The sequence below is a fragment of the Trachinotus anak genome, unplaced genomic scaffold, assembly GCF_046630095.1.
Source record: "Trachinotus anak isolate AG129_WGS33_773 ecotype Australia unplaced genomic scaffold, CSIRO_AGI_Tana_v1 ptg000026l, whole genome shotgun sequence".
Taxonomy (NCBI): domain Eukaryota; kingdom Metazoa; phylum Chordata; class Actinopteri; order Carangiformes; family Carangidae; genus Trachinotus; species Trachinotus anak.
Window position 1 is genome coordinate 3970999 of NW_027273877.1, and position 26439 is coordinate 3997437.

General features: G+C 40.7%; 1 protein-coding gene across 5 annotated transcripts in view; it reads left to right on the forward strand.

Moving 5' to 3' along the window:
• The window catches only part of LOC139609422 (neural cell adhesion molecule 2-like), a 370355-nt gene that overhangs the window by 336426 nt on the left and 7490 nt on the right, over nucleotides 1-26439 (forward strand). For 3 of the 5 annotated variants that reach the window (XM_071463960.1, XM_071463959.1, XM_071463964.1), the window contains 6 exons: nucleotides 636-732; nucleotides 1869-2042; nucleotides 4892-5011; nucleotides 6018-6139; nucleotides 7664-7838; nucleotides 20704-20911. In XM_071463960.1, the coding sequence (XP_071320061.1) occupies nucleotides 636-732; nucleotides 1869-2042; nucleotides 4892-5011; nucleotides 6018-6139; nucleotides 7664-7838; nucleotides 20704-20911 (896 nt within the window). Of the gene's footprint in view, nucleotides 1-635; nucleotides 733-1868; nucleotides 2043-4891; nucleotides 5012-6017; nucleotides 6140-7663; nucleotides 7839-7966; nucleotides 8589-20703; nucleotides 20912-26439 lie in introns of those variants that run through there. The other 2 variants (XM_071463965.1, XM_071463963.1) reach the window with 2 other exon arrangements.

Consider the following 26439-nt stretch of genomic DNA (forward strand, 5'->3'; position numbering starts at 1 on the left):
TTAGCATTAGTAAAACAATTAATTGATTTTCTTGAGGGACAGAGAACTGATGCAAAGTCAGTATCTTTAAGGTAAAACAACCAAATTAAAAATGTCATTTGATGATGGTTTTACTGTTTTCTGACATTTTATAAATCAAATATTTAATCACCTAATCAAAAATATAACTGACAGATTGATCAAATAGAAAATTAATGTAAGTCATTGTGAATAGTTTTCATCCTGCAGTTTTTAACTAAAGAAATAGTCCCTACAAATACATAGAGAAGTGAGAGTGAACCAAAATATTAAAGCTGTGGGTCTTACAACCAAAACAAAGAGCTGAAAGGTGCTAAAACCCTCTGCAGAGTCTGTGGTTTCATCACTTCAACGGGCCCCTTCAGATTACACAAAGTCATTTGATCCAATTTTAGTGTAAAAGTATTGATTAGTGCAGCTCTAAATGTGTTTTATTCGGTTCAGTGAGCACCACAAATAAAATTCCATTGACCTCTGTTGTATTAGGATAGAAGCAGAAATCTCAGAGGCAGCTATCGCCAACTGGACAAATCAAACAAAACTATTTGCTGTACTGTTAGAGATATGTTAACTTCTTCTTATTAACATTTTTTAAAATTATTATTTTCTGGTTCTAGGTGACCCCTATGTCTGACAGAGACTTTGGTCGCTACAACTGCACAGCCAGGAACAACATTGGCGTTCGATACCAGGAGTTCATTCTGGCCCAGGCAGGTGAGTCTGCAGAGCTGCTCCTGCTGTGTGGCCCCTTTACCTGAGCTAATGAGACTGGGGAATTAATTTCAAGTCCAGAATGTGTGCAGCAATGTGTTGGGGACCCCACATTCACACTAACTCTAACCATCCAACTACTTTGTAACCCTCTATCTCTCCACTAATAGTAATAGCCTTATTTGCAATTCTCAGGAAGATAAATTCCACTACTAACTCCCAACCCCTATTCAGGCTAGCCTAATCTCGAATAGCGCCAGCTGATTTACCCTACCCCTCGCTATTCACTGAAGTAGCCCCTAATTTACTGTAGCGCAGGCTAATACACAATAGTGCAGTCCAATTATCTTTAGTGCTGATTGAATTGCTCTGGCAAAGGAGGAAAGTAGTGAGCAAAAAGCTGACCTAATATGTAGTCTTGCAGAAAACAATGTGTTTTGGAAGTGGTTCTGACACTTTGAATTCTGCACAAATGCTCACAGGAAAAACACACACACACACACTCATGCTGTAGTAAAAGTTGGAGTCAGTACTGGAGACTGGAGATGGGGATGATCTCCAGTAGAAGCTGAAAAGACTCATGACTCCTTAGCACAGTGTCAGAGAGCTCAGAGCTAAACCCTGAGTGAAAAACAGTAGAAATAGCTTTTCTTGGTCATAAGTTTGCAGTGAATCAAAGTGTTTTGATTCGAATAAGGCCGTCTGTAAGTATGTGAATCATGCACTGATGCTTTCAAAGGGAGAAACAATGAAAAAAAGAGCAAATATATTGTTTTGCAGCTTCAACAAGCCCAAGGACGAATGAAAGATGCAGCTGAGTGATGGACCAGCTTCCCTCAAACTGTTAAAGTGCTTTCAAGGCCTGGAATTATTATAGCAATAATTTCTGTCTTTAGCTTGATTATGGAGGTAACAGTGATGAAATAGGTGGGTGGCAGAGGAAGTATCGTCTGTAGCATTAAAAGTCGACTGAAATATCCCAACAACATTAGCAACAACATTAGCCTTTTGTCTGTGCTGTCTCGTTTTCATTCATACAAGTGTGTGAAAAATGATTTTCAGATCCTGAAATCACGTAAAACTGGTGGCATAGCAAAATTGACAAGCTCGTAACTGATGCCATCATTTCGCCTTTTCAGATGTACCATCGAATCCATACTCGGTGCGTCTGTCGGCCGTCTCCCAGCGCCTGGCGACCGTCACCTTCATGAAGCCCGACTCACACGGTGGTGTGCCCATCAGCTACTACCTGGTCCAGTACAAGGAGGTGGGCTCACAGGACTGGAGGGACGTCAAGTCACACAGTGTCCAGAGTGAGTGGTTTTCATTTTCATTTAATAACCTTAACAGTGAAACTAATTTTTATCACTGATTTACCTTGACGGAAAATTACTGGTAGATACAGTCATTGTGCAAGATGTAAGGAACATTAGTCCGATGTCAAGGTGGAATCCATTATGCACAATGCTCCTATTGTTAAGACAGCTAAAAGCCCACTTGAACCTGTCTGTTTCTTTCATGACTGAGGCAGGTTCAATCGGTCGGATCGATAAGAAAACTTTCACCTGTTCACACGCTCTGTTCATTTCATAGACACAGACAATTACCTAAAGGTTTGTTAGCATAGTTAATATGAGAGGTGGTTAAAAGCAGCCATCAGTGCCAGTAACCTACAGATAAATGACACACGTTCTTCTCCATGGAACAGAAACTCCCATCATTATGGCGAAGGCCACTGTAACGTCAGAGACCTTCTGAGGTTTTTACAATCCACTGATCTCTAAATAGAGCTTGATAAAAGTCGTTTCCTCAAACATAAGCTGACAGTACTAAAGGATCATTATGCATGTTTTAGACCATTTAATAAAGACTATGAAATCACATGGCCTTATTGCTATCGGTGCTGTAGTGTTTCAGAACTATGGACAGACTCTTGACATGTTTTGTCAAAGTGACAGTATTGTTGACAGGTAACAAACAAATGCATTCCAGATCAATCTGCATGTTAATTTATATGATCACATACGATGGATCTTTGCTTGTATTTAAAATTCACACTTCCAGTAAATAGTTTTCTACTGAAGAAATAGTCTCCATGAAATTATTAAAAAACAGCCAGTTGGTTTTTTTGACCTTGTGGTATTGAGTGGAAATCTTTTGTTGCCAGAAAAAGTAGGAACAAACCTTTATCAAATGTGAACTTGCACACCAGTGCTCAGAAAAAGGTCCACAGTTAAATTAAATATTTATCATTTCTTGTTAAACATCCTTACAAACAAACACAGTTCAGTGTATATGGTTTTCATATGGATGAATATTAAAAAAAACTGCTTTTATGTGTAAATAAGCTTCATTCATCACAGTCTGTAGTGGTGTTGTTAAAATTCACATGATAAATGATGAGTTCAGTGACCCCTCAGTGATCAGGACATGTCATAAACTAATTCTACAATGACAAACATACTCATACATAGTTACCAACAGAGATACAGCTTCTTTACTTTTATGAAATAAGAATATTTAGAATTTATACATAAGAGCAGGGAGCTCGGACTTACACGTGCAGCATTAACATCCTATCTGGCTTTAAAAAGCATTTCCACCTGATAACACCGCTGCCAATCAGTGGACACCATCAAGCAGGAGTGGGAACTGTATTTTACGATCTGTCATGCGCTCGTGAGCTGACGTCGGGTCATGACGACACCTCAAACACGTCACGGGCAGAGTGCCACAACCTGTCAGAGCTGAAAGAGCACGCTCCTCCTCTTCTTATGCTTTACGACTCGGAATTGATTTCTAAGCCTGTTGGTGGGAAAGTACACCACGAGGTGAAGGATGGATGGAAGAAAAATGGAAGCCAGAGGACGAATGGTTGGGTGATAAGCAGGTCCGACAAACCTGAAGGGCTTATCGCTAATATCCCTCATTTCAGAGTCAGTTACAATATGGAGATGCAGTGAGGTGAATACTAAACACCAGCTAGGACTTTAACAGTGTATGTAAAACTATACTGTATATATGCTGAGAAAGAGAACAAGGGACATGTCGGAAGAATAAAGGCAGGAAACTAGATAAATAAAGCTTAATCATAAAATTAATTTAGTTCTTTAGTTTTATTCAACTTAAAACGTTGGACTAAAATATTAAATTGAGTCCTGGACTAACTACAAGCCATTTAAGTTGCATCATATAATCATAGAAGCCACCTCAGATATCCTCAGTGGAAAGTACTTACACAATAAACTCTTCAACATAATGAGATGCCCAGACTCATTTCATTTGAATGCTTTTGCCCAAATTGAAATGTCTGCTTATAGCCTTGAAAGTAACCTAGCACAGCTGCAAATAGCAGAATTTGTTTTCAGTTCTGGGACTAAAGAACTGCAAAAGCACCTATTAGCATTCAAGTATTTAATTTGTGCAGACTGACAAAAACAACAACTTTCACTCAAGCTCATTACACTGCCGACTCTCTGCTGGCTTTTCTGAACACTGAAGGTTATGTAAATAGACTCTAATCACTGTAGAATTTAAATGGGAATGTGTAATGTGCTCTGATAATGAGATTTCCTGTTTTCTTCAATCATAAATGTAATTTACAGTATGAATGCAACATACTACACCGTATTCAATGTTGCTTTAGTGCTGATATTCTCCAGAATAATGTATCGTGATCTCATGGGATTTTCACTGCCATCTCATCTTTGAATACATCGTTCATTTATATTATTGTAGACAAGCATTTTTTTTCTAAACTCTTTTTCAACTACAGTATATTGTATGCAGAGGGAATATTTATGCTGTTAATATTATGTAAAGAGAGACTAATAAAAGAAAATGCATCTCTCTCTAGCAACACATCAACATTCACATTGGGACTTTTGTTCGGTCTGATTTTGTGATGCACATATGGTATAAATGATTATCAGGATGCCATGGAAAGAGGCTTTGTTTACATTGATGGTGCTCATTATGGCTGTTTGTTTTTCTTTTCCTGCCTGCAATATTCAAACTAATCCACTGAAAAAAAAAATCCTTCTTTTGTGGCCCCGAAACGCGAAAAAAACCAGCTCTTTTAATAAGTTGCTCTGCAATCTACATGATTGATGGTGGCCGCATATTTCCAGGTGACATGAACTCTGGTCGTGTCTCTCTCCAGCGACAGTGGTGCTGACAGGGCTGGAGCCCAACACGACGTACGAGGTCCGAGTGGCAGCTGTCAACGGGAAAGGTCAGGGGGAGTTCAGCCACACGGAGACCTTCCAGACTTTACCCATCCGTAAGCCTGACTCTCTGTCCTTCCTCGCTTGCAGCTCATTTTGTGAGACATCCTTCAAAATAAGAGCTTCTCGACTCAATCATCTAAACTATTCTAACAGCCATTTAACATATATACCTGTGTGATGAAATCCAGTCATAATATCTTACTGCAATGAGGTGACAGCACATAGACTGGGTTAATTCTTAATTCTTAATTCTTCTTGTGCATCCTAGCTGCTTACAAATGAAGGTATGCTGTAGATAATTAAATGCAAACCCCAGAGCACAAAAGTAAACTCCTCTGGAAATATATTTGACTTCATATCAGAAAGATATTTGCGTCCTGATTTCATAAAATAAAATAAATATATATGATAGAACTGCAAACAACCTGTGAAATCTATTTAAAGCATCAGCACCTTGGCAAAATGAAACCTATTTGCCATCTTATGAAACTCTGGCATGCTTATATTTGAGGTGGTTACAACCTCCTCATATTTCAGTGATATGAATCCGTATTAATGGAATAGATCCTGTCAAATTTGTGTCTTGATGTAAAACTGCTGCATTAAAAATGTTATACTGCAGGGGTTTTATGATAAGCATTTTATTTATTCTGGCAATCTGGCACAGCAGGATTGCAGTAAATCCAGGCAAGGCCACAGAAAAAAAAGTGTTTCCACCGTTAATATTACACAGCAGTGCAGCTACTGAGAATAAATGTTAGATGGAAGATCCAATTAGCAAAATACAGTGAATAATAAGAGCCTACAGTCAACATTAGTTATAGTCAGGCAGTGGAAGTTGCCTTGTAATATGAATTTAATTCAGCTTAAAACCTCCCCTCTCCTCGTGCTGCATCCTTATCTCATATCTCACATTGCCACCTGCTCCCCTCCTTGGGAATGCACACACAGGCACACACACACAAATCCTCTCACAGAATAAAACACACACACACACACACACACAAAGAGGTTTTGTTTCACATCTCCTCTGAAGCCTCCTCTCCTTGTCTCCCTCAGGAGAGCCAAGTCCACCAGCGGTCCACGGGCAGAGAGGAATGGGCAAGGCCTACAGGCTGGGGCTGGTCAAGCAGGACGATGGAGGGATGCCCATCGTGGAGTACATCGTCAAGTACAAGACTGTGAGTTAAACATATCAAAGCACCTGTGTGCAAATTAAATCCAAAGACATTGACACCAAGAAGAAAAGCAGAATGAGAATTTATTTTTGCGTGAATGGCTGGACTGAAGTTCCGCACTCTATTTTTTGACACTGCTTTTATAGTTTGAACTAAACAAAGAGGCTGTGTTGATGATAAACCCACCATTGTGGCTGAATGAATGAAGCAAGCACTTACTAAATTGAGAAAATGAGGCTGATCCGATTTAGAGATTTTGAAGTGTGCAATTTTGTTTCATATGGACGACACCAAAACAGCTCACAATCAAAGCTTCTTCATTCATTAACACAAAAGCAACATGTGACACTGGAAATGCTTTTTCCTCCCGGTAGAGTGTGTGCGACTCAATAGTTTGATACGTTCCCGTTGATTGAGCTGAGCAAGTGTGTTGGCGGTAAAATGAATAATGTTCTGCTTGAGATTCTCTATTTTTCAATCCTTGTGACTCTTACAATGCGTTTTAAATGAGAGCACACACATGCTCTCTGAATTCACTCATCCATTTAAGTAGTTGATTTTTTTTATTTATTTATTTTTGTATGTAAAAGAGCAAAAAAGCAGCTTAAACTCACAAGATAAGGCGAGCCGCTGAGATGAGGCCAGGAGGCAGAATAGATGGCATTCGTACAAAAAATCACCACACGACTAAGTGGATTTGAGCTGGTCCAAATCTCATATCTCCCCAATGCTAATGTGTCCAAGCAGGCATTTCTGTGTCTCATTGAGGAAGTGACAGCGATTTAAAATAATACTGCTGCGCTGTGGAAAAGAAGGTCAGGAAGTCTCAGCCGTTTGAGGCTTTTGAAGGCTAGTGCGTGGAAAATACGGATGCTTCACACTCCAGTAATCTTATGGCCTTGTTCGGCATCGGGAGCACACATGTGGTTCATCATGGAGGGGCAGGCAAGAAGGATGAACCTGAAAACGGACTGCAGACGAATCAGAGTTAGCTGACAATCCAGACAAATGTTAGCTGCACATACGCCCTGTATCCTTGCTTCATAAAAGCCCATTTTGCACTCCTCTAATATTGAGAGGACAAGGTGCCAAGGAGGCGAGAATATTAAGCACACAGTACATTTGGCATGTTTTCAATGTACAGCTCTCAGCCTGACTCTTCAGTTTCCAATCCTTTGTTTGCAATTGGTCTCAAGACAAAGAGGGAGGGAGGAGGGAAAGGAATAATGATGTGAGGAAGGGCTAAAAAGAGAAAAGGCTGAGGCCACAAAGGAACGGAAACGCATCAGAGAGGTTGTGTGAACTTGATGAAAAGCAGAGATAATACCCTTTCTTTTTACCTATGCAAGTGCATCTGCGTGGGCACTTCGTAGTAACTCCATAGATTAAAAACACAAAAGGTAAGCTGTTGTTTATCATGTAAAACAACACTTCCTCAGCTCTCCTTTGATCCTTGCTGACAAATATGAAATGTGGGGCATTTATTCAAGGTTGAGCAGTTTTGACTCCTCTTTATTCTCCTGCCAGGATAAAGAGGAACAGTGGATGACCAAGCTAGTTCCAGGAGCGAATGATTTTGCAATGCTTCAGCCGCTACAGTGGAACACAAGATATGAAGTGGAAATCACAGCGCGCAACGTCAAGGGCCTGTCGGAGCCGACCTTCTATCAGTTCTTCATGCCACAGAAACCTGACATTACAGGTAAAAGCTTAATGTTGTAATTTGTCTTTTTAATGTACCCACTTTTCCTTCACTTGCCTACTTCTAGGTGGTATTGAAAACCTTTTGAAAGGCCCCCACAGAACATTTCTGAACTTATTGCATTTCAGTGTGTGTCTGCCACAGGAAAGAGCGATAGCATTGGCGATAACAAAAGCAAGAGAGCAAGATGTTCCAGTCAAGATAGAGCAAGCCTCAGAACACAGCAGGCCTCGTTGCTGCAATGCTTTCTGGACAAATGAGGCTGCTGTCAGTGGAGAAATTGGTGCCTGTGCCTGCCCCCCTGCAATGGATTTCTCCCTGTATGATTGTTGAATGGCGTTTAAATGTAAGAGTCCAGCAAGAAGCTCTTGCTCAAAAGTTGTTTTCTGGTGTTACATTGAAGAGCAGGACATTTTTCTGCTGTGAAACTGCTCTTAAAAACCTCTGGTTTGACAACGCATCATCTACATGTCATTCATCTGTAGGTTTGAGAAAATAACACAAGCCCAAAGCTTCAATGTATACATCACACAGACACAATGCTGAAGGTGAAAAGGACAGGCCATGTGGCCAAGTTAATGATTGTAGTTTGGCCCTGTCGCAGAGGTGGAATAAAGAACTTCAAAACCGCAATTTGCATCAAAAATCATGCTCCCTCTCTGCGTCACAACTCAGTCAAATCTGAACACACAGATGTGATACACATATTCTTTATTTTAGTGCGACGTGCATTTTCAGACAGTATCATTAACTCTTATGTCCACTGCAAGTAAATGTCCCCAAACCTGCTTGGAAATAATAGACAAAAAGACGCTCCTTTTAACTGCAGAGCTTGCCTCGGGCACTAGGGCTGTGATTACCTTCTTACACCATGTGAATGTTAAAGGTGATTCATTACCACTGTGGCAAACTTTGTTTCACTGATTGACAGCAAGCAGGAGCCAATGAATAAATAGTTGGATATGAGCATTTGACAAGACTGCGATTGGAATTCATTCATGATATATGACAAAGGAAAACACACACACTAGGGGTTCATTCATACCTGTTCAAGTAAACAGCACAAATGGTGCAATCACACCAGGGTTCGCTTCAAAGAAACCCAACAGACAACAACTGAAAATATCCCCAGGCTGCAGTTTTCTTGCTAAACATATCATTTTTTTTCTTCTGCTCCCTCCTTATGTCTGTCTATCATGTGGTTCTCCTGTGGTGCTGCTTTGCAATTCTGCACCAGAACTCTGTGCAGACCGAGTGTTTCTGCATGGTTAGTCAAGCTCATTTCTCATTTGAAAGATCAACATGCAGACGGTCATATAAGCCAGTACACAAACATGGACATCTTTGTCAGCTCTTATGTCCCTGTGTTGTGCTTATGTGGTTCTAGCCTATGAAAAGTGTGTGTTTGAAGTAAAAAAACAAAACAGAATGGAAGCTTCCTGGTTGTGCAGGAAGCTTCTCATTTCCAACCCCTCCAGGGCGTTTGGGCTAACATGCATACACACAAATGCACACGTGTGAAGAAATGCAAGCAGAGACTTTGAAGTATGCAACATGCAGCACATTTTCACTTTGAAGCCAGAACACACACATTTAAAGATACGTGTAATGATGAAATACAAATGTTACGTGCACTTCCCCCTCGCAGACCTCGCATCCACAAAAAAAAAAAAAAAGGCTGTTTGAGTGTTGTTTTGCTCTCCTCTCCGATCCTGCTACCACATCCATTTGTGCTGTTTTGGATCGAGCAAGTGTTTGCCTCTGTCATTACTGCACTGGTTAAATGGCCTGTGAGAGAGTGTGCACTGCTTTTCAAACACAAAACAAGACCAAGGAACAGCAAGCTTAAGGCAGGCCACTTCGATTGACTGTCCTCTCTTGTTAGCGAACAGCGGTGCATCATGGGAAAGAGCCTGAGAGAGAGAGAGATAGAGTCGGGAGACAGGGAGAAAACGCTTTTCTCTTAATGTATTTGTTTGAAGAAGAGTAACACAGCTGAGCTTTTTGGCAAGAAGGCGTAGAAATGTAGAAACGTGAATCACTCGCTCACTTGCTCAAACTTTGTCTCTCAACTTTCACCCACTCATGACTCTGCAGCTACTCCTTTTCAAAACCAATCACCAAATTCAGCTGATACCAGTCCCAAACCAATTTACAGCAGTATAATAGAAGCTCATGTTTAGTGCATTTTCATCAAGTAAAGCCGTCAATGTCAATATTTTCCAGCCAAAATGATGCTCATTTATTTACACAATCTGGGTAAGTCGTGCAGGTTAAACAGAGAAATGACTCCCTGTTCACATTTTCTGCTGCACTGAATCAAATTTGATATTGAAGAAAGCCTGGTCAGTTTTAACTCTATCAACAATATTAGATGTGAAATATCTGTCAGTCTCAATTGTGGACTATCTTGCCAATTCATCGCCTCGTCCTCCTTTTATTTTCTTCTTCTCTCATAGAATCACACTCACATCCAGACTTGATGAAAGGAACAGCTCCTTGGTTTTCTTTAAAAATATGTTCACACCACACAGATGCTCTCCACCGCATGTCTCACCATCCAATTTCCCTCCTCAATTCTCTCTCTGTCTATTATGCAGCAGTGTATTGAATCTGTACTTTATTTTTTATCTTTTTATTCCTCCTCCTTTGTTCGTTCCATTTTAGTTTGTAACAGACTGCATAACCTTCGTAGCCTCCTACTCACAGAGCATCCTTTAAGAAAAATGCCATTGATTGCAGCACTGCCCTTAGTTCCTATTCAATTTACTCCTCTTCCTTGCAGCCTTTTTTTTTTTTTTTTAAATCAAATCATTCTTTTCACCTCCTAAACCATGGCACTGTCCCACTGCCCTCCCCAATCACAGCATTGTGCGTCTTTTTTTGCCTCGTCAACCTTTATGTATTGCTCTACCTCGCTGCTTTGTCTTGTGATTGGCCTCCAGTATTGTTACCATGACATCATTACAGGCCTGACAGGGGTGGGCTTTAACATTAGGCAACATTTACCCTGCAATAGCTTACAAAATGCCCTTAAAGCGCTTATCATTGTGAGTGTGCAGCCGTCCCACATACACTAGAGATTAACTGACTGCTGTACACCCCACACTTGTTACTGAATCTAAGCCTCAGGGTAACACACAGTTCAATTTAAACAGAACAAAAACAAAAAGACAACTTCTTTTAACTGCAGTGGAGTAAAAATATAAAGTAGCATAACTGAAAATATGGAAAGTAAAGCATAAGTACCTTCATTTAGTGAATAAGTGTTGAGAAAACAACAATCCATTTCCTTAGCTATTGTGCTTGATTGAAGTAACCTGAATATTTTCATTTTATGTAACTTTTACTTTGTTCCTTGAAATATTTTACTTTTTTTCACCAAATTTATCATTTATCAGATTTTGTTCTTTTTTGCATAAAACATGTGACCAACACATTATTATTATCGACTTAATTATCCAGCAGCATATAAAGCAATTAAATTCAAAAACCTAAGTACATTGTGCTCCTTATGTTTCTGTGCTTTTACATAGGTTAAATTCCAAATGCTTTTTTATTTTTACCGTTTACAGTTTCACCAAAGTAAAAGCTCAACACTGACAGTTAGAGAAAGAGAGAAAAATAAGGCGTAATAGAGATCCCCATGCCAGATGCAGTGTAGTATTTCTTGTGTTGAGCTTTGTTATGACTGCTGTATTTTCTCTTGGCTCTCTCCTCTTCTTCTCCTTCCAGTCATGCGCCATAAAAAGCTGTGATTGAAACAGGCGTCATAGATTTTGTTTGCAATAATCTCAAAGCACTTGAAGAAATAATCTGGGAGAGCCTTTCTCCTCTCCTGAGAGCTCGAGTGAAACTTTTCCTGGAAGCGTTGCAAACAAATCAAAACGGGGAAAGAGAACTTTTATAGCCGTCCATTACATTAATCAATCCTCTCATCAATTTCCAAAATGAAAGTCATTATTTTTAAAGCAGTGTAATGAAAATGATGCATGACAATCAAATCTGTTGTTTAAGGATTTACTATTTACAAGGGCAGCTCATAAACTATCCAGGCTACCTGAGGTAAAACCTTTTGATCCTGTTATTATGACACAGAATAAATGTGATGAGTTTTCCACTAGCTACTGCTGAATAAATTAGCTGCAACCATTTAAATGTAAGTAATACATTCATTCACAGGCTAGCACTGAGCTAGGCAAATAAAAAGAAACTGTGAGGTTAAAACGAGCCTCACAATGAAGCATCAGTTAAATTACACTTCCTGAGTCCAGTATCCTGCTCTGAGGTCTTTGCTCTTTAACAAACAGTTTGATTCCTGATGAAAAAAAAATGGCTTTGTTGAATATAATCAGCTGAAGTACCACTGATGCTGTGAGACTGACACACCAGGAACAGAAAGACATCTGCTGCTGAGAGATGTAAGTGAAAATACTCTCAAATTAAATCTGAAAACACAGACTGAAGACGACGCAACTGTCAAGTGACACACGCGAGTTGTTTGACTTGTGTCTATATTACGTAACAGAATAAAGGCTACAGTCCTCAACAATATGATACAAGATCCGAGCTGATGTGTACATGTTTACTCTGTCATTTATTCATTGAACAAAGATAATCCTGTTGAGATGAAAGGATTGTGTTTCTGTGGGAGCGCATTTAGCATCAGACAATATCACTGTCAACTTCCTAAATATTTTATCATAAGCAAGACAAGCAAGTAAAGGACTTCTCCTGAGACGGAAGGGAAGCAGGAACAATGGCCCAGTTCTATAACACACAGTTTGTAGACAGTAAAACTTCAAGTATACTATGATTACTAGTGACTGTCCTGGCTATACTGTGTGTTATGAATTTAAACTAGCTTTACATTCAGTTTACTATGGCTCTCTAATCTTCCCTGGGTTTTAACATGTTTAAAATGTTGCCAATAATAACCTACCTGACAGCCGTTTCCTAAAAATAAAAAGAGTTACAGTTTGGGAAGTATAGTGTTGCCATGGAGTCAGTGAGTTGGCTGTAGGCTACAACTTGAGCTCTGTTTTATTGAGCCTGTTTTTGTTACCATTTTGGCAAACTGGTGTCATGAAAAGTATGCCGAATTAGCTGTTAGCAGCTCCTGTTTGCAGTGCACACATGGATGTACAGAGAACTATCACTGGATGATTTTGATACTGATCAAAGTTTAAAAACATGATGACTCTCAAGCAAGTTCTGGACTCATAAGGAGCATGTTTTTCTGTAATTTTTGATTCTCTGATTGGATTTATGGATGTTTATTTGTGAAGGACATCAGCAATGTAATAGTATGATAATATATTATCCCCCCCCACCCCCCACCCACCCCCCACCCCCCCACCCACCTCTTTGAACATCTGCAGTTAAGAATCCACACTGCACTGTTGAACTATTATCTCACTAAAAGCGCTGCTTGAAGGGGAAAGTGAGGAGAGGAGAAACAATGAAAAATAAACTACAACTCTTTAAAGATAAATTAATAGAAGCCTCTGCTGCAGGCTCTTCTTCTCACTACATTATGAACAAAGTTCGGTGACAAACAACAGGAGGTTTCTGCTGTTGTAAAACATAACAGGTGTTTGGCAGCTCTAAGGTGAGGTCTTTTTCAACAATAATCCATCAAACTTTTGATTTTCTGAGCCATTTGATCCATTTAAACAGTTAAAACCACAGTCATTGAGCATTATGAGAAATGTTTTAGTTATAAACTACAGTTAGATCTGTGTCTTGCTGCTGTTTAAACTTCAATTCCAACTACAAAGATCAAGGTAGATGCGCCTCGATTACACCTGAAATAACCCCAGAAACCAGCAATTACAGAAAAGTGGACCAAATTTCTTTGAAGTCTTTTGAGGTTGATTGTTGAGGATGTCATATTCTCCTAGGCTAAGAGTAATTACTCATGGTTTTTCATTTCTTCTTCGATGGCTTTTGAGTGCACTTGAGTCACATCAAGGCTCGTCTTCTTCCTTGGAAGTGGACAAAAAGGAAGGACTCATCCCTCTCCTTCAAACTGTGCAGGATTTAATGATTATCTTTAATTCTCCGAGGGCCTCCTCAGACAGACTTCCCCCTCTACACTCCTCATTGCATCCCATAGCGAGCACTTAGGAAGAATCCTCTCTCACATCCACAAATGATTATGTTTATCCCCCTACAAATTAGCACCTGTCACCTTCCCAATCAATGAGCGCCCATTTGGCCATAATTAATCAAGTAACTTCCTCTCAGATCCAATTGAGGGACAGTCAGTCACCGCTCAGGCCTAATGAATTTGTATTGTCAGAGTGAGATGTGTATGAATGGCTTTAGGTGCCACACAAGCAGTTGGGCGCCTAGCAGTTGAATAATACTGCTAATGGGCCAATATATCAACAACTAATCAGGAGAAGTCAATGAAAGTGTTAATAGAGCAGGGAAATAAGAATTAATCACCTCCATGTTCCAGGGATTCGTGAGTTTGTGAAAACTCAAGTCACACAGAACAAATGAATGATTTCCAAGAGGCTGTGAGGAGAACACTTTTGTGATAAGCGAGAGTAGATACCATGAAATTTGGTTTGTAAGCTGTGCCAGGCAGCTGAGTTAAAAAACATCAACCCTTCTTCACTTTAAGAATCTTACGTTACTTCTGCACAATGAGCTGCAAGAAACGGGAAGGAACAAACGTAGCACTGAGGCAGGAGCAAAGAAACATATATATGAGCAACAATGATAGTTAAAGTGCTGGAAATCACAGTTGAATATAGTTTTATATTAAGTTTTATTAGTTGCTTCACAGGATCACAGCCTGTAATGAAGGGAAATACTATACAGTACTGTTCTGTAGGCTTCAATAACCTTAATGAGGTAACATAAGGATGTCAGTGAATGATACATACAACAAATAGCAACAACAGTGCAATAAGAAAGTATAGGTGAGGTAATTGAAACCAAAAGACCAATATAAATTTAAAGCTAGAGTCATTCAACCTGAAAGGTGCTGTGAAGGTCTGAAAAAAACATTAAAGGAAAAGAAGCAAGGGGAAGAACACAAAGTAAATAATGAAAGTAAATGTTGTGATGGAATGAATTGTTAGAAGATAGAATCAGAAAAAAGTATAATTTAAGCCAACATCAGTCTATAGCATCAGCCATGTCCATCACCAGATTTTATTATCGTCCTCAGTCCAGTGGTGTTCGCTCTGTCAGTGGATGTTTCCACTAGCTTGACCTCCAGCAGGAGAGCATTAAATGGGGAATGATGGTGCAGCATACGGGGTGGGAGGGGGGCGGCAGAGTCAAAATATCAACACAGAGGAAACAGACCCCATCGTGCCTTCCCACTGGAACAATGAAGACACACTCACTGCTTCTCTGGATGCATTTCATACTGACACAAATCAGTGACTGTGGCAGTTTTAGGCAAATTCTGGCAGCTTGTTTTTGGGACAGGAAGGGAGAGCACAAAACATGGAGCTTTTGAATGGTTCACTGCATCAAAAAAAAGCCAGAAACACATGTCAGTAAAGGAGCATTTGTCTCCTGGTGTCTGAATTGTGGGAAAGATTCCACCAGAAGCGTGTTATTCGCTAAATTAGATTCCAGTATCACAGATAACAAGCAGTTCATCTTTTGAAGAGGCCAGTCAGTGCAGCCTCACACATTCTTCAGAAAGTTCAGACCAGAGCCCTGACGAACAGACAGCGTTGTGTTTACCATGAGTTCTTCTCTATAAAACAACTTTCTGAATCTCCAACTTAATAAATAAACAAATAAAATCATGCTCACACCAATTATTTATTTAATCTTTATTCATATGGGGGCAAGTATATACACCAATGCTATATACACAGTAATAATAGCCAAAACTAATTTGCAATTTAGTTTACAATTTAATTTGAAATTAAAACTTGCCTTTAAATATATAACTAATTCATTTTATTCTTGAAAATACGATTTTCTTGACCAGGATGATGAGATTCACATGCACACACTGCAGCTTTGGCCCTAAAGCCCCTGCAGGCAGTTTATCACTCTGACCTGTGGGGGTGGTTTTCATTTCACAGTCACTGTTGCCTCTTGCATCAGTTTCAGTGCAGGTGATCATTTGGTACAAGAGAAAAGCAGTGTTGACCTCTATCTTCTGAAAGTCCCTCCCATCTAAATGACCTGATTACTTCTCCTTACTCTTACATTATAAATCAACTGTAGCCAACGGTGACCATGAGTATTTGCTGCAAATCTGTACATGCTGGGAATTACCAAAAATGATATTTATTTATTCTATTTTATTTTTTACATCACTGTATTTTGCACATAATGTGCTCTTGTTTTTCTCACATCATGGAGTATTAACTGTTGGAAGGCATCTTGGCTGCTCACTTGATAACAGTTTGACTGCTGGCCACGCACATGTTTGGCCGTGTTTCATCTTTGTTTATTAAATTTAAAGTTAAGCCGCTTTTCTTGCCTTAATTCCTCATGCAGAGATCTGAGCTGTTTCACGAGGGAAGGCATCTTGTTTCTGTCTCACAGAATAATGCAGAAAAAAAAAATCTCAGGCTGCAATAGTGACGGCAGTAAAGACAATAATGCATTTCCTTTAATGACTTTAAATTCCTTCCTTTTTCAAATGACTACATCTATATTGTTCACTATTCAATAAGTCATAAAGGGACAAGGGCACCCAACAGTCAACCATTGACTCCTTAACTTCAGAAACAAAAGTAAATTTTACTTAAAGAAAAATTATTTGTGGGGACAAAAGATTGAATGTACTTGGTGTCTGCAACATATTCAGTCTGACACTCAAAGAGCAGCTGCTGAGTCCCTGATGGCCCCGACCTGAAGGTCACGTATTACAGTGAAAGAGGGGAAAATTAGAGGCCAAGCCGCAGCATGTTCAGACCCACAGTATAAACAGTATTTTCTGGTTCAGACAGACACAAATGAAGGTGTAAACCAAGCAGCAACCTGAAGCCACCAGTGCTAAAAACCGTGGTTCCTCGAATGGCCACTTGAAGCTGGCTCCAAAAGTGAGTCAGTCCCCACAGACTCCCATGTTAAAATACTGACGGCAACAGCGGAGCAGCTCAACTACAGTTTATAGTGTAAACGCTTTAAAACAGCCAAGATTACACATTAAAAGTTGGGAAAATGACTTAAGACAACATTCGTTGCTTTTACAGACATAGATGAAACCATAACTTTCATGGGAGCTGTAGTTCTTTGTGTGATCATAAAATAATCGTAGTTTAACATAACTAAAACCACAAAGGTTTCAGTTCCTGAGGAACATGTTTCATTTTCTTCATGAAGTGCGATGACAAAACATACTGAACCCTACATACTGAATGTTGAAACAAAAAATTAACTCCAACATTTTTCATTTTAGAATTGGTCCTGAGGTGCAAAACACAACATTTAAAAGGAAACACATTATCAGGCATCATTCGTATGTTGTATGAATTTCAGTTTAACTCAGACGTCTTCTCTGTTCAAAATAATTTCCAAACTTGGACATAAATCTAATAAAACGGCTGGCAAAAAGGCTACAAGTAAACAAGCGTGTAACGTTTCAATCCAACCTCAAACTGTCAGGCTGCTGCTAAGCACTTTAGAGTAATACTCCTTATCGGATGAAAGTCTGATGTTTATGGATTTCAGTCTTTCAGACTAAGAGTTTTTGCTGGCATCCCAGAAAATGGCACTTGAATAAAATCTTTATCCGTAGAAATGCTGTGCATCTTGAAACATGGCACTCCTAAATGCTTTGGACAGTCCTTCAAATGAGAAAGATTTCTATTAGTTTTCAATTTAGGAATAAATGCCAGCACTTTAACTTTTTGATTTGCGATTTTATGCTGAAAACACTGGTATTGCCCGATCAAAATTTGAATCACTTCTTGTGGTTCATTGTGTGTTTGACTTGTTTCACTGTAAATGTATAAAAGAGACAAGGGCTTTATGTGATATAAAAATGTAAACGCAGACATGAAAGCTGAGGGCCACAGCAGTTTGATGATGAAAGAGAAGTGAAGTATGGCTTAAAGAAGGCCTTCTTTCTTTGTGAATGCTCCAGGGGAGCTGGAGATGGTTGTTTACCTCCCCTGAATCTGTGGCTTCAGCAGCCAAATTAACTCAGATAAACCTTCAAAAGGTGAGATACAAAACAGTAGCCTGTGGCGGTGAGAAAATATTGATCCAGTCTACAAGTTTCAAATCCCATATCCCTGGATTCACAAAAACGCAAAGTGTTTTAATTAGAGTTCCTTTTGCCACGAGCTCCTCTCTCTGGCTGACTTTCTGTTCCTCTCTGTGCTTTGACTCGCTGCCAGTCTCCTTTGTCTGCAATCTCAGCTCCAAGTCAAGAACAAAGTCACCAACATGAGAGTCATTTGGGTTGTGAGACACAGCGATGACTTCCAATGTGGCGCAGCAGTGTTTGGAGGCGCACACATTTTTGTTGTGTTGGCTCAGAACTCCTTCATACTTGATTTGAAACCAAACAGAGAGAATGAGGTGAAAGTGTTGACTCTCAGCTTTAATTTGAAGGTGTTTTCGGCCATAATGGGGAGGCACTGTTGTGATTCCTACCAATAGATTTGAAAGACATTCAACCATCCCTAAACCCTGCAAACCTTAAACCTCATAGTCACTGAAGGTCAAAGCAATAGAAAATGTAGACATACCCTCTGACTGTCATTTTTTAACAGAAGGCCTTCATTAATAAACTGCTGGCATGGAGTCTGAAAGACATGGGCACTTACTAGGTAGAGACAGTGTAATTAAAGATGCTGCATAATGGGAAATGTAGGATCTAGCATTATACAAGCTTGATCCTTGCAAGGGACTAAAAGTCAGGATACGGTATCTAGGCCTCTGCTCCACAGATTTTGACCCTTTTTGTTGTAATCTGTCTTTTGCAGCTCTTTGAACTTTATGAAAGTGTGTTACAGAAACCACAGGAGCGTGAGTCAGACTTAGTCATGACACTGGTCTCTTCTGAAAGGGGAGAAGAGTCAGAACTGGTCAAAGTGACTCATGTACAAAGAAAAGCTTCACATTTTATTTAACATTCCTGTTTTGTGTACACCCCCTGCTGCTTTGTGCTTTCAAACAGTGTCTAGTTTGTGAGGATAAAACTGGATGCCTCTCAAAATTAAGCTTTTAAAATACCCATGAGGCACTTTGGCCTTGGTAGCGTTGCTGGACTTGACTTGCTCCTCTGTATCTGTGGGTCAGTATCTCTTATCCTCATTCTGACTTGTTGATTGTAAGTTACCTTTCAAAAGAAGACCAGCCAATCAAAAGAGATACAGAAGAGTGACCTTTTTTTTATTTTGCATACATTATTACCAGGCTTGTGCACAAAAATGGAGGTGTCTGGTCACCTTCTCTGAAGGGTTAAAGAAATGTACAATGAATATAAAATTTGCTTAGATTTACCTTGACCTCAGATAAACAGTGTGAATGTGGAAAAAGCTGCTTTCAGCTCACATGTGTCTTATGTGGAGAGAGAAGGCTCTGGCAGCACTCGCTCCTTGCTCAGTCTGGAGATGCCATACTGCCATCTCTGGGTGCTTGCACCTTCATGTTATAGTTTAATCCGCCTTTTCAGCTGGCAGGCTACTGAACACCCATATGAGAGCGCTCTTAAGTAGGAAAGGTCATTCATTCTCACTCTTCCATTGCCGATTACTCGTGGCAAGGTCTGACCTCCAGCTGTCAACACTGATCCTACAGTGGACGTTCAGTTTGTTCGACCCCGGGATCACTTAAGGGCACAACTCTATTCAGCTGAACCCCTCTGGGAGCCTCTCTTTACTGCACTGCCTTCATTTTCTCATTACTTTCAATTGAAAGCCGGCCCTGCTGCTTGTTCCCGACTGAACCCAGAGCTTGATTTGTTTTAGAACTCGGTGTGCTGGCTGCTCTGAGAGCGCATATTTCAACTTTTAGCTGAAAATACTGACTTTGCTTCCCATGCGAATCTGTTTAGTGCTGCAAGCTGCGGAATAAGAGGCACACAGTTCACACACAGGCTGAAGCATCAGCATGGTAATGCTGACACATCCTACCTTGTGCTGCACCTGTAGAACCGGAGATGTCGAACGGTTACACATGATAGAGAGAGAAGGTGGTGCAGGGTGAGAGGGCAAAAACAAGAGGAAAAAGTATGTTTAGTTCTGTAGTTTCGGGCCCAGAATATGCTCCTGGTGCTGCATTCTTTAAGCTCTTAAACACAGGAAGCTGCAGATCTTCTGATATTACAAATAAATCACCAAGTAAAGGCTTTTCCACTTGTTTTCGATCTCCTTTCAGTCATATCTTTAAGTCTTTAAAACTTTTATTTTATTAGGTGTTTATAGAAAAAAAAAACTTTGGAAGGCTGAAATAGATTTATTTCAGAGGAGATTTAGTAGATTCACGCTAATAATTGAGATTCTCCACTAAGGATTGCTTGGAGTTGAGGCGTTGTGGATTAGGACTTATCTACGTGTTGGAAGCGATCCAGACAGCTCCAGAGGAATTCATTGACCTTCGAGTGGTTCTGAAAGTAAGCACAGTAAAAGTTTTTGGGAGCGAGTGTTCTTTTTTACTGTTACACCCTCCATGTATGGGTGTTCGGGGGGGCGTAGCAAGCAGGCTGACCTTCACTCCGAGGTCAGGCCTCATCTGAGCAGGCAACTGACCTGCAGACACATCTGTCAGCGAGCTGATGAATCTACCATCTCCTGTGATGCCTCGCTCCACCTGATGCTGACCTTTGTCTGCGTGTCAACAAGTGTATGTATCAAAATTGCTAACAGTGTTTTTTTTTTTTTGTGTCTTGTGTGTCTGCGTGTGTGTTTCACTGCCTTAGCAGAATCCCTGTTCAGCGGCCTGGGGCTGGGGGCGGTGGTGGGCCTCGGCCTGGGAGCGCTGCTGCTGCTCCTCGTGCTGGTGGACATCAGCTGCTTCTTCCTGCGTCACTGCGGCCTGCTGATGTGCATCACGCGCACACTGTGCAGCAAGAAAACAGCCACCAGCGGCAAGGGCAAAGAAATGGAGGAGGGCAAGGCCGCCTACCTGTAAGTTTTTTTTGTCTTTATAAATCTTTTTTTTTCTTTTAACAACAACTGTAACTCTTTCTTTAATTTCTATGCTACAAGCATTGATATTTGTCAGTCACCAGGCCATCCATGCTTGCTGAGGGAGCATCTGCTGTGGGTGTATCTTGATGCTTGTGGGTTACCCTGGCAACATTACTGTTTTTTGCTGTATGACTTGAGAGACCTAAATTCACACACAGATGCCAAGAAATTAGTTTGAAATGTTATATAACCAGCTTTGGAGAGAAAAAAAATACTTTGATTTAGAAATCTAGAATAAAAAGTCAAGTGAAAAGTGTCACAAATTGATAAAGGCTTTTTTTTTTTTTTCCTTCATCCTCCCAAGTCTGACCTTTCAAATATTTCTGAATAGTGCAGTGAACCTCTTCATGTCATGTGCAGCCTTTAGAACCCTCTTTCTGTGAATGAGAAAAGGAGACCTCTCTTTACATTTACCATAGGTACACCTACAACAGCCGCCCAACCACCCTTTCAACCACAGTATGTCTTTGATTATGTCTTATTCACTAACATCAATGCCGTCCACACACTGTGCAGTGAGTTCATCTTCTTTTGCATGCGTTGTGTGTCTGTGTGTATTCATGACGTGCATGTATAATAACCATGTTTGGTGTTCACATTACGTGCTATCTTTGTTTATGTGCACACCACTGTGTATGCATGCAAGCAGTCCGTGAGTGACCCAACAAAAGTCCCGCGCAGTGATCATTGCATGGATGTCTTGGATGAGCAAACGCTTTTTTTAAAGCCCCCCACTCTGTGAAATTCACAGTACAATTGATTTTCAGATTTAGCCCCAGCGCTGAGGTGGAGTTTCGTGAGATGACTCCCACAGAGTCATTTGCCTTGGCAGTGCCATTTTTGTTTCAAAGCTGTCAGAGTGCCAGCTCAGTGTCTGCGTGTCTGCAGAGAGGGGGGCACAGAGAAAGAGAGGAGGAGGAGGAAAAGGAGGAAAGGGGTGTGGGGGGTGGGTTGACTTTTGCTGAGTCACTAAGCTCACAGTGCTGGAGGGCTGAGCGACAGCCTTGACCAGACAGCAGCAGAATCTGCCACAGCTTTATGTTTGAGCTGGCACTGTGGCAGCAACTCACTCAGGCATTTACAGTCTGCACGTTACTACGGCAACTTCTTTATGGCTCTATTAGACTTGATAACTTAGTCCAGTCACATCACAAACACAAAGCAGTGACACACACATGCAGACAGGAGAATGGTGCACAATGAAAAGATAGTAGCTCTATATTTCTTTTACAGTCCAAGTGTTATTATCAGGGTTTTGTCCATCTGTCTTTTTTGTTTATGACTTTTCTCCTGCAGCTTTGTTGCTGAGATGCAGGGACACACATAAACAAATGAAGATTTTATTGTTATTGTTGGGCATTTTTATGCATTTATTTGCAACAGTGGAGAGAAGACAGAGGGTAGAGTGAGAGAAAGAGAGACATGCAGCAAAGGTCCTCAGATCATGGTCGGCCACCAGGGCCAAGTTTTCCACATTTTATAACATACTTCTCTTTTACTTATAACCAAACTATAAAGTTTGTTATTTTGGTAACAACAGCATTGTATATACCAAATTAATTACTTATTAATTATGCCAAAGTAATTGGGTATTTCAACTCCATGATGTTCAGGGACTTACAAGAGACATTTTTTTTTAAGAATTTAAAAAAGTCAGTGCAGGTGAAGCCAAGATATGCAAGATTATATATAAATCTCTAATAAGGATCAAGCTCCAAAACCAATCTAATGCTTGATAAACTCCGGGCCCATGCAGAGGTCACCGTGATGGCATCATGAGGGTCACTGAGTAAACTGGATAACATGTTGTTGGTGGAGTGTGCCTTTAATAGTTGAGACAAAGCAATAAACACCAGCAGTGAGACCAATGTAGACATGTTCAGTAGCCTGTGTCTGATATCACCTCAGAATATGTGGCTTTGAACCAGGGGTGCTTTTTCTCCAGGTGCTACTTCTGCAGATGCAGGAATAGGAAAATATAGATATATCTCTCAGAAATCCAAGAGACTGATCTTTAGTGCATTAATCATCACAAGAACCAGCGAGCTACCAGTGTTGTAACTGGTGTCTCTGTGTCCCCAGAGAAACCGGCTTTGACGACGATGACAGTGAAAACAAGAGCCTGGTTGTTTTTTTCTTGGAGCTTGTGTGGAGAGAGTATGAAGTAATGAAGCAGTCTGCTGCACACTCAGTCACAGCACTGAGCTGAAGTGACTGTAATGAGATAACGCTTGATATAATACGAAGCTCAGATACTCCCACTGAGTGAGCATGGTGTCAGCAGTGCGAGTCTGAGGGTGCTGAAGACCAGCAAACCCCGCGCAGCAATATCAATAGTGATATCAATATAGAGTGTGATAAACAGCATTAGGTGGCAGGCTGTGTGTGTGTTAGTGTGTGTTAGTGAGTGTGTGTGTGTGTGTGTGTGTGTGTGCTGCAGGTGGTGCAGCTCCAACCCTGTAAGACACGCAGCTTTCTATTATCCCTCATTCTTCTCCGGCCACTTTCTCACCTCGACGTGGAGCTGAAGCTTAGCAGGGAGCGGCCGAGCGCCCCCTCAGCACTGCAGTGTTAACTTCAAGCCGGAGCTGGACCGCCGCGCCCACGGACAATGAGGGATGTGAGGGTCTCTTTCTATTAAGAGTCTGTGGAATTGTGCCGAGATCAGTCGGGACACGCTGGGCTTCGAGGTTGCCTCAGGAAAAGTTGAAAGACTCCGCCGTGTTCACAGTGGCCCTGGTGACATCAGAAGTCAATCCTCACCTCCAGTTCTTCAGTGTTAAATGTAAGCTCTTTACTGTGCGCTGTGATGCCAGTGGCCACAGACGGGAAAAAGACTTGGACACCTTTTAGCTGGACAGACTAACGGAGCCATGATCAGCGTCCACCTGGGCATGACTTGCTATTTTTGAAAAAAAGAAAAATTTTTATTACACACATTCAAGCAATGACAAGTCAACAAATAAATATTATTAAGTCTCCGGGAGTCCTACTGTCTATAGATTTGGTTCTGTGCCCACTTTTTTCTGCATTGTCTTTTCTTGATAGTCACTGCTGGTGATAGTCATGATGGCAAATCCAGTCCCATCCTGTCAGTCAGTGATCCAGGAATAGATCTGTGCACCTGTCTCAGTTACCTCCCAGCAAACACCTGAGGGACACAGTCTTACAGAGGCTCAGTCTTTGCTTAAATACAGAACAAAATTTGCTATTATTGGCGTACGTTTGTGCTGATATTCAACTACCAGGTGACAAACAGTTGCACTTTTAATCCAGTTTCCAGCAGAGTTACCTCATAGCACTGTGACAATGTGCTGTAATGTTCAGGTGATGCAGGAGAGGTTGGCGCTGACGTCAGCGAACAGTTTGTGTTTTTCTCAGACTTCAGGGGTTAGATTAGAGGCTCAGTGACAGATTTGACTCGGAGCAGACCCGACTTCTGAGCATCATCATACCCTGATTACTCACGGCAGGAAATATAAAACAGAATGCTGGATTATTTAAAGGCTCTGGCATCCTGCAGCCATAGGAAGAAAACATTTCCACAACTATGTCAAACACTGAAGAAAAATCCATTCTTTGAGTTGCCATTTAATCATTTGATTTCGACTTTTTTCAGTTTAAAAGCGCTGCTGGAGCCCTCTCTCTGCACTAACAATGTATGGAAGGAAAGCAGTATTTTAAAAAGTCAAGAAACTGTTTCAGTGTCTAAGCTCTAACTGTTAACTCAACCAAAACTGTCTCAAGTCATCAAGTCAAGTCAACCTCCAGCTCTGATCTGTTTACTCTCTGAACAGACTTCATCCTCATTAGTGTCAGAATCCTTGAAATGTAGATAATCCTGAACTCAAATTCATTCTATTTTGGCTTTTGTGATTATTTGGTCAAAGTTACCACAAAGAAGAAATTTCAGTGCATTGCACTGCAACAAACATGCAAAGAGACAGAACACAAGCAAATTCGGTTTGACAGCACATGTGCTGCAAATACTGACAACACAACCAAATAGACAAACGTGTTGCAAATACTCATAACACAAAGGAAGTGGAGAATATTCACATTTCTTCCTTACACATATAGTTCAAATTTCATCTTTACAAGAGGCTCCAAAGTGTGCAGATGTTCATTGTTATTAGTTTATTCAGGTGACAAATAACATTTATTTCAAGGTTGTTATACCACAATCCTTACAATCAAATCTGCAAGAAGAAAAATGAGCACACGTTGCTCCTGTGTTGTTCATTTTTATACAGTGTATTGGAGTGTGTGGAAATGAGGATGTAAACATTAAACATTTAATTTTGGGGTGTAGTGTTGTAGAAAATGACATTAAAGGCACAGTAACTTCATTACAATAGATGCGTCATAAATACTTTGGTCAGCCATCCCTGATGAGATGCCCTACTTTAATTACTGCTTTCATGTTTTGTGCTACATTGCATTTTATTGTGCAAGCATGAGCACTTTCTCCCCAGTTTGTCTTTGTCATGCTGAAAAAAAACCCAAAGACACACATTATTACAGGGATGAAGACGTCCTTGATTTAGGAGAAAAGACACTTTGTGTTATTGACGTGCGGGGAGCGCTTGAGTTTGAAACTCAGGAGCAGCAGGCTCAGACATCTGACATTTAATTAAGTGTGATTTTGCTGTGCTCTCTGTGTTAACTCCACAACAGACCAAATGTTGGTTATCTGCAGAAGCTAAAAGGCTTTGGAGTGAGCACACCTGATTTTGTAAATGGGAGAAAACAAACACATATGTAACTTGGAAAAGACAGAAAAGACAGTCGGGCAAACAAGCTGATTTCCAGGTAGAAGCCAACGTGTCCATCAGCGGCTTTGTCCTTGTGTCCTTGATCAAGACTTCTACTGTAAGATCCTGGATGACAGCTGTGATAAAATATGCTTGAGGAAAATAGAAATGTAAATGTAAAGATTTAGATAAGAGTGTAAACAAACACCCCTGGGATGTGGTTTATACCCTGAGCAACCTAATTTATCTCTGTGAAAAGCAGGGATTGTAGTCAGCCTTTATGGCCTGCCGTCGATGGGCCCGCGCTTAATTAACGTCAGCGGAGGAAAGAACAAGTCGCCCCTGCTGTGCTTTGGTGTCACTTAGAAGCTCGCAGATTACAAATAAACATCTGCACACACCCTCTGATATCTCCCCAGCCCACCATGAGGTGCATGCAGCTGCTGGCTCCTGCAACATAATCAAAGAGGCTTGTCAAGACCCAGTGGCATTTCTGTTTGCTTTGTGTCCCAGACATTGTTTTAAATGTAGCGTCTCAGGCACTGTGGGTGCATACATACAGTATATGCACATGAGGCTGTGTGTGTGTGTGTGTGTGTGTGTGTGTGTGTGTGTGTGTGTGTGTGTGTGTGTGTGTGTGTGTGTGTGCGGGGGCTATGAGTCATGTAGAGGTGAACACACACAAAGACAGAAAACAGAAAAGTCAGAGCC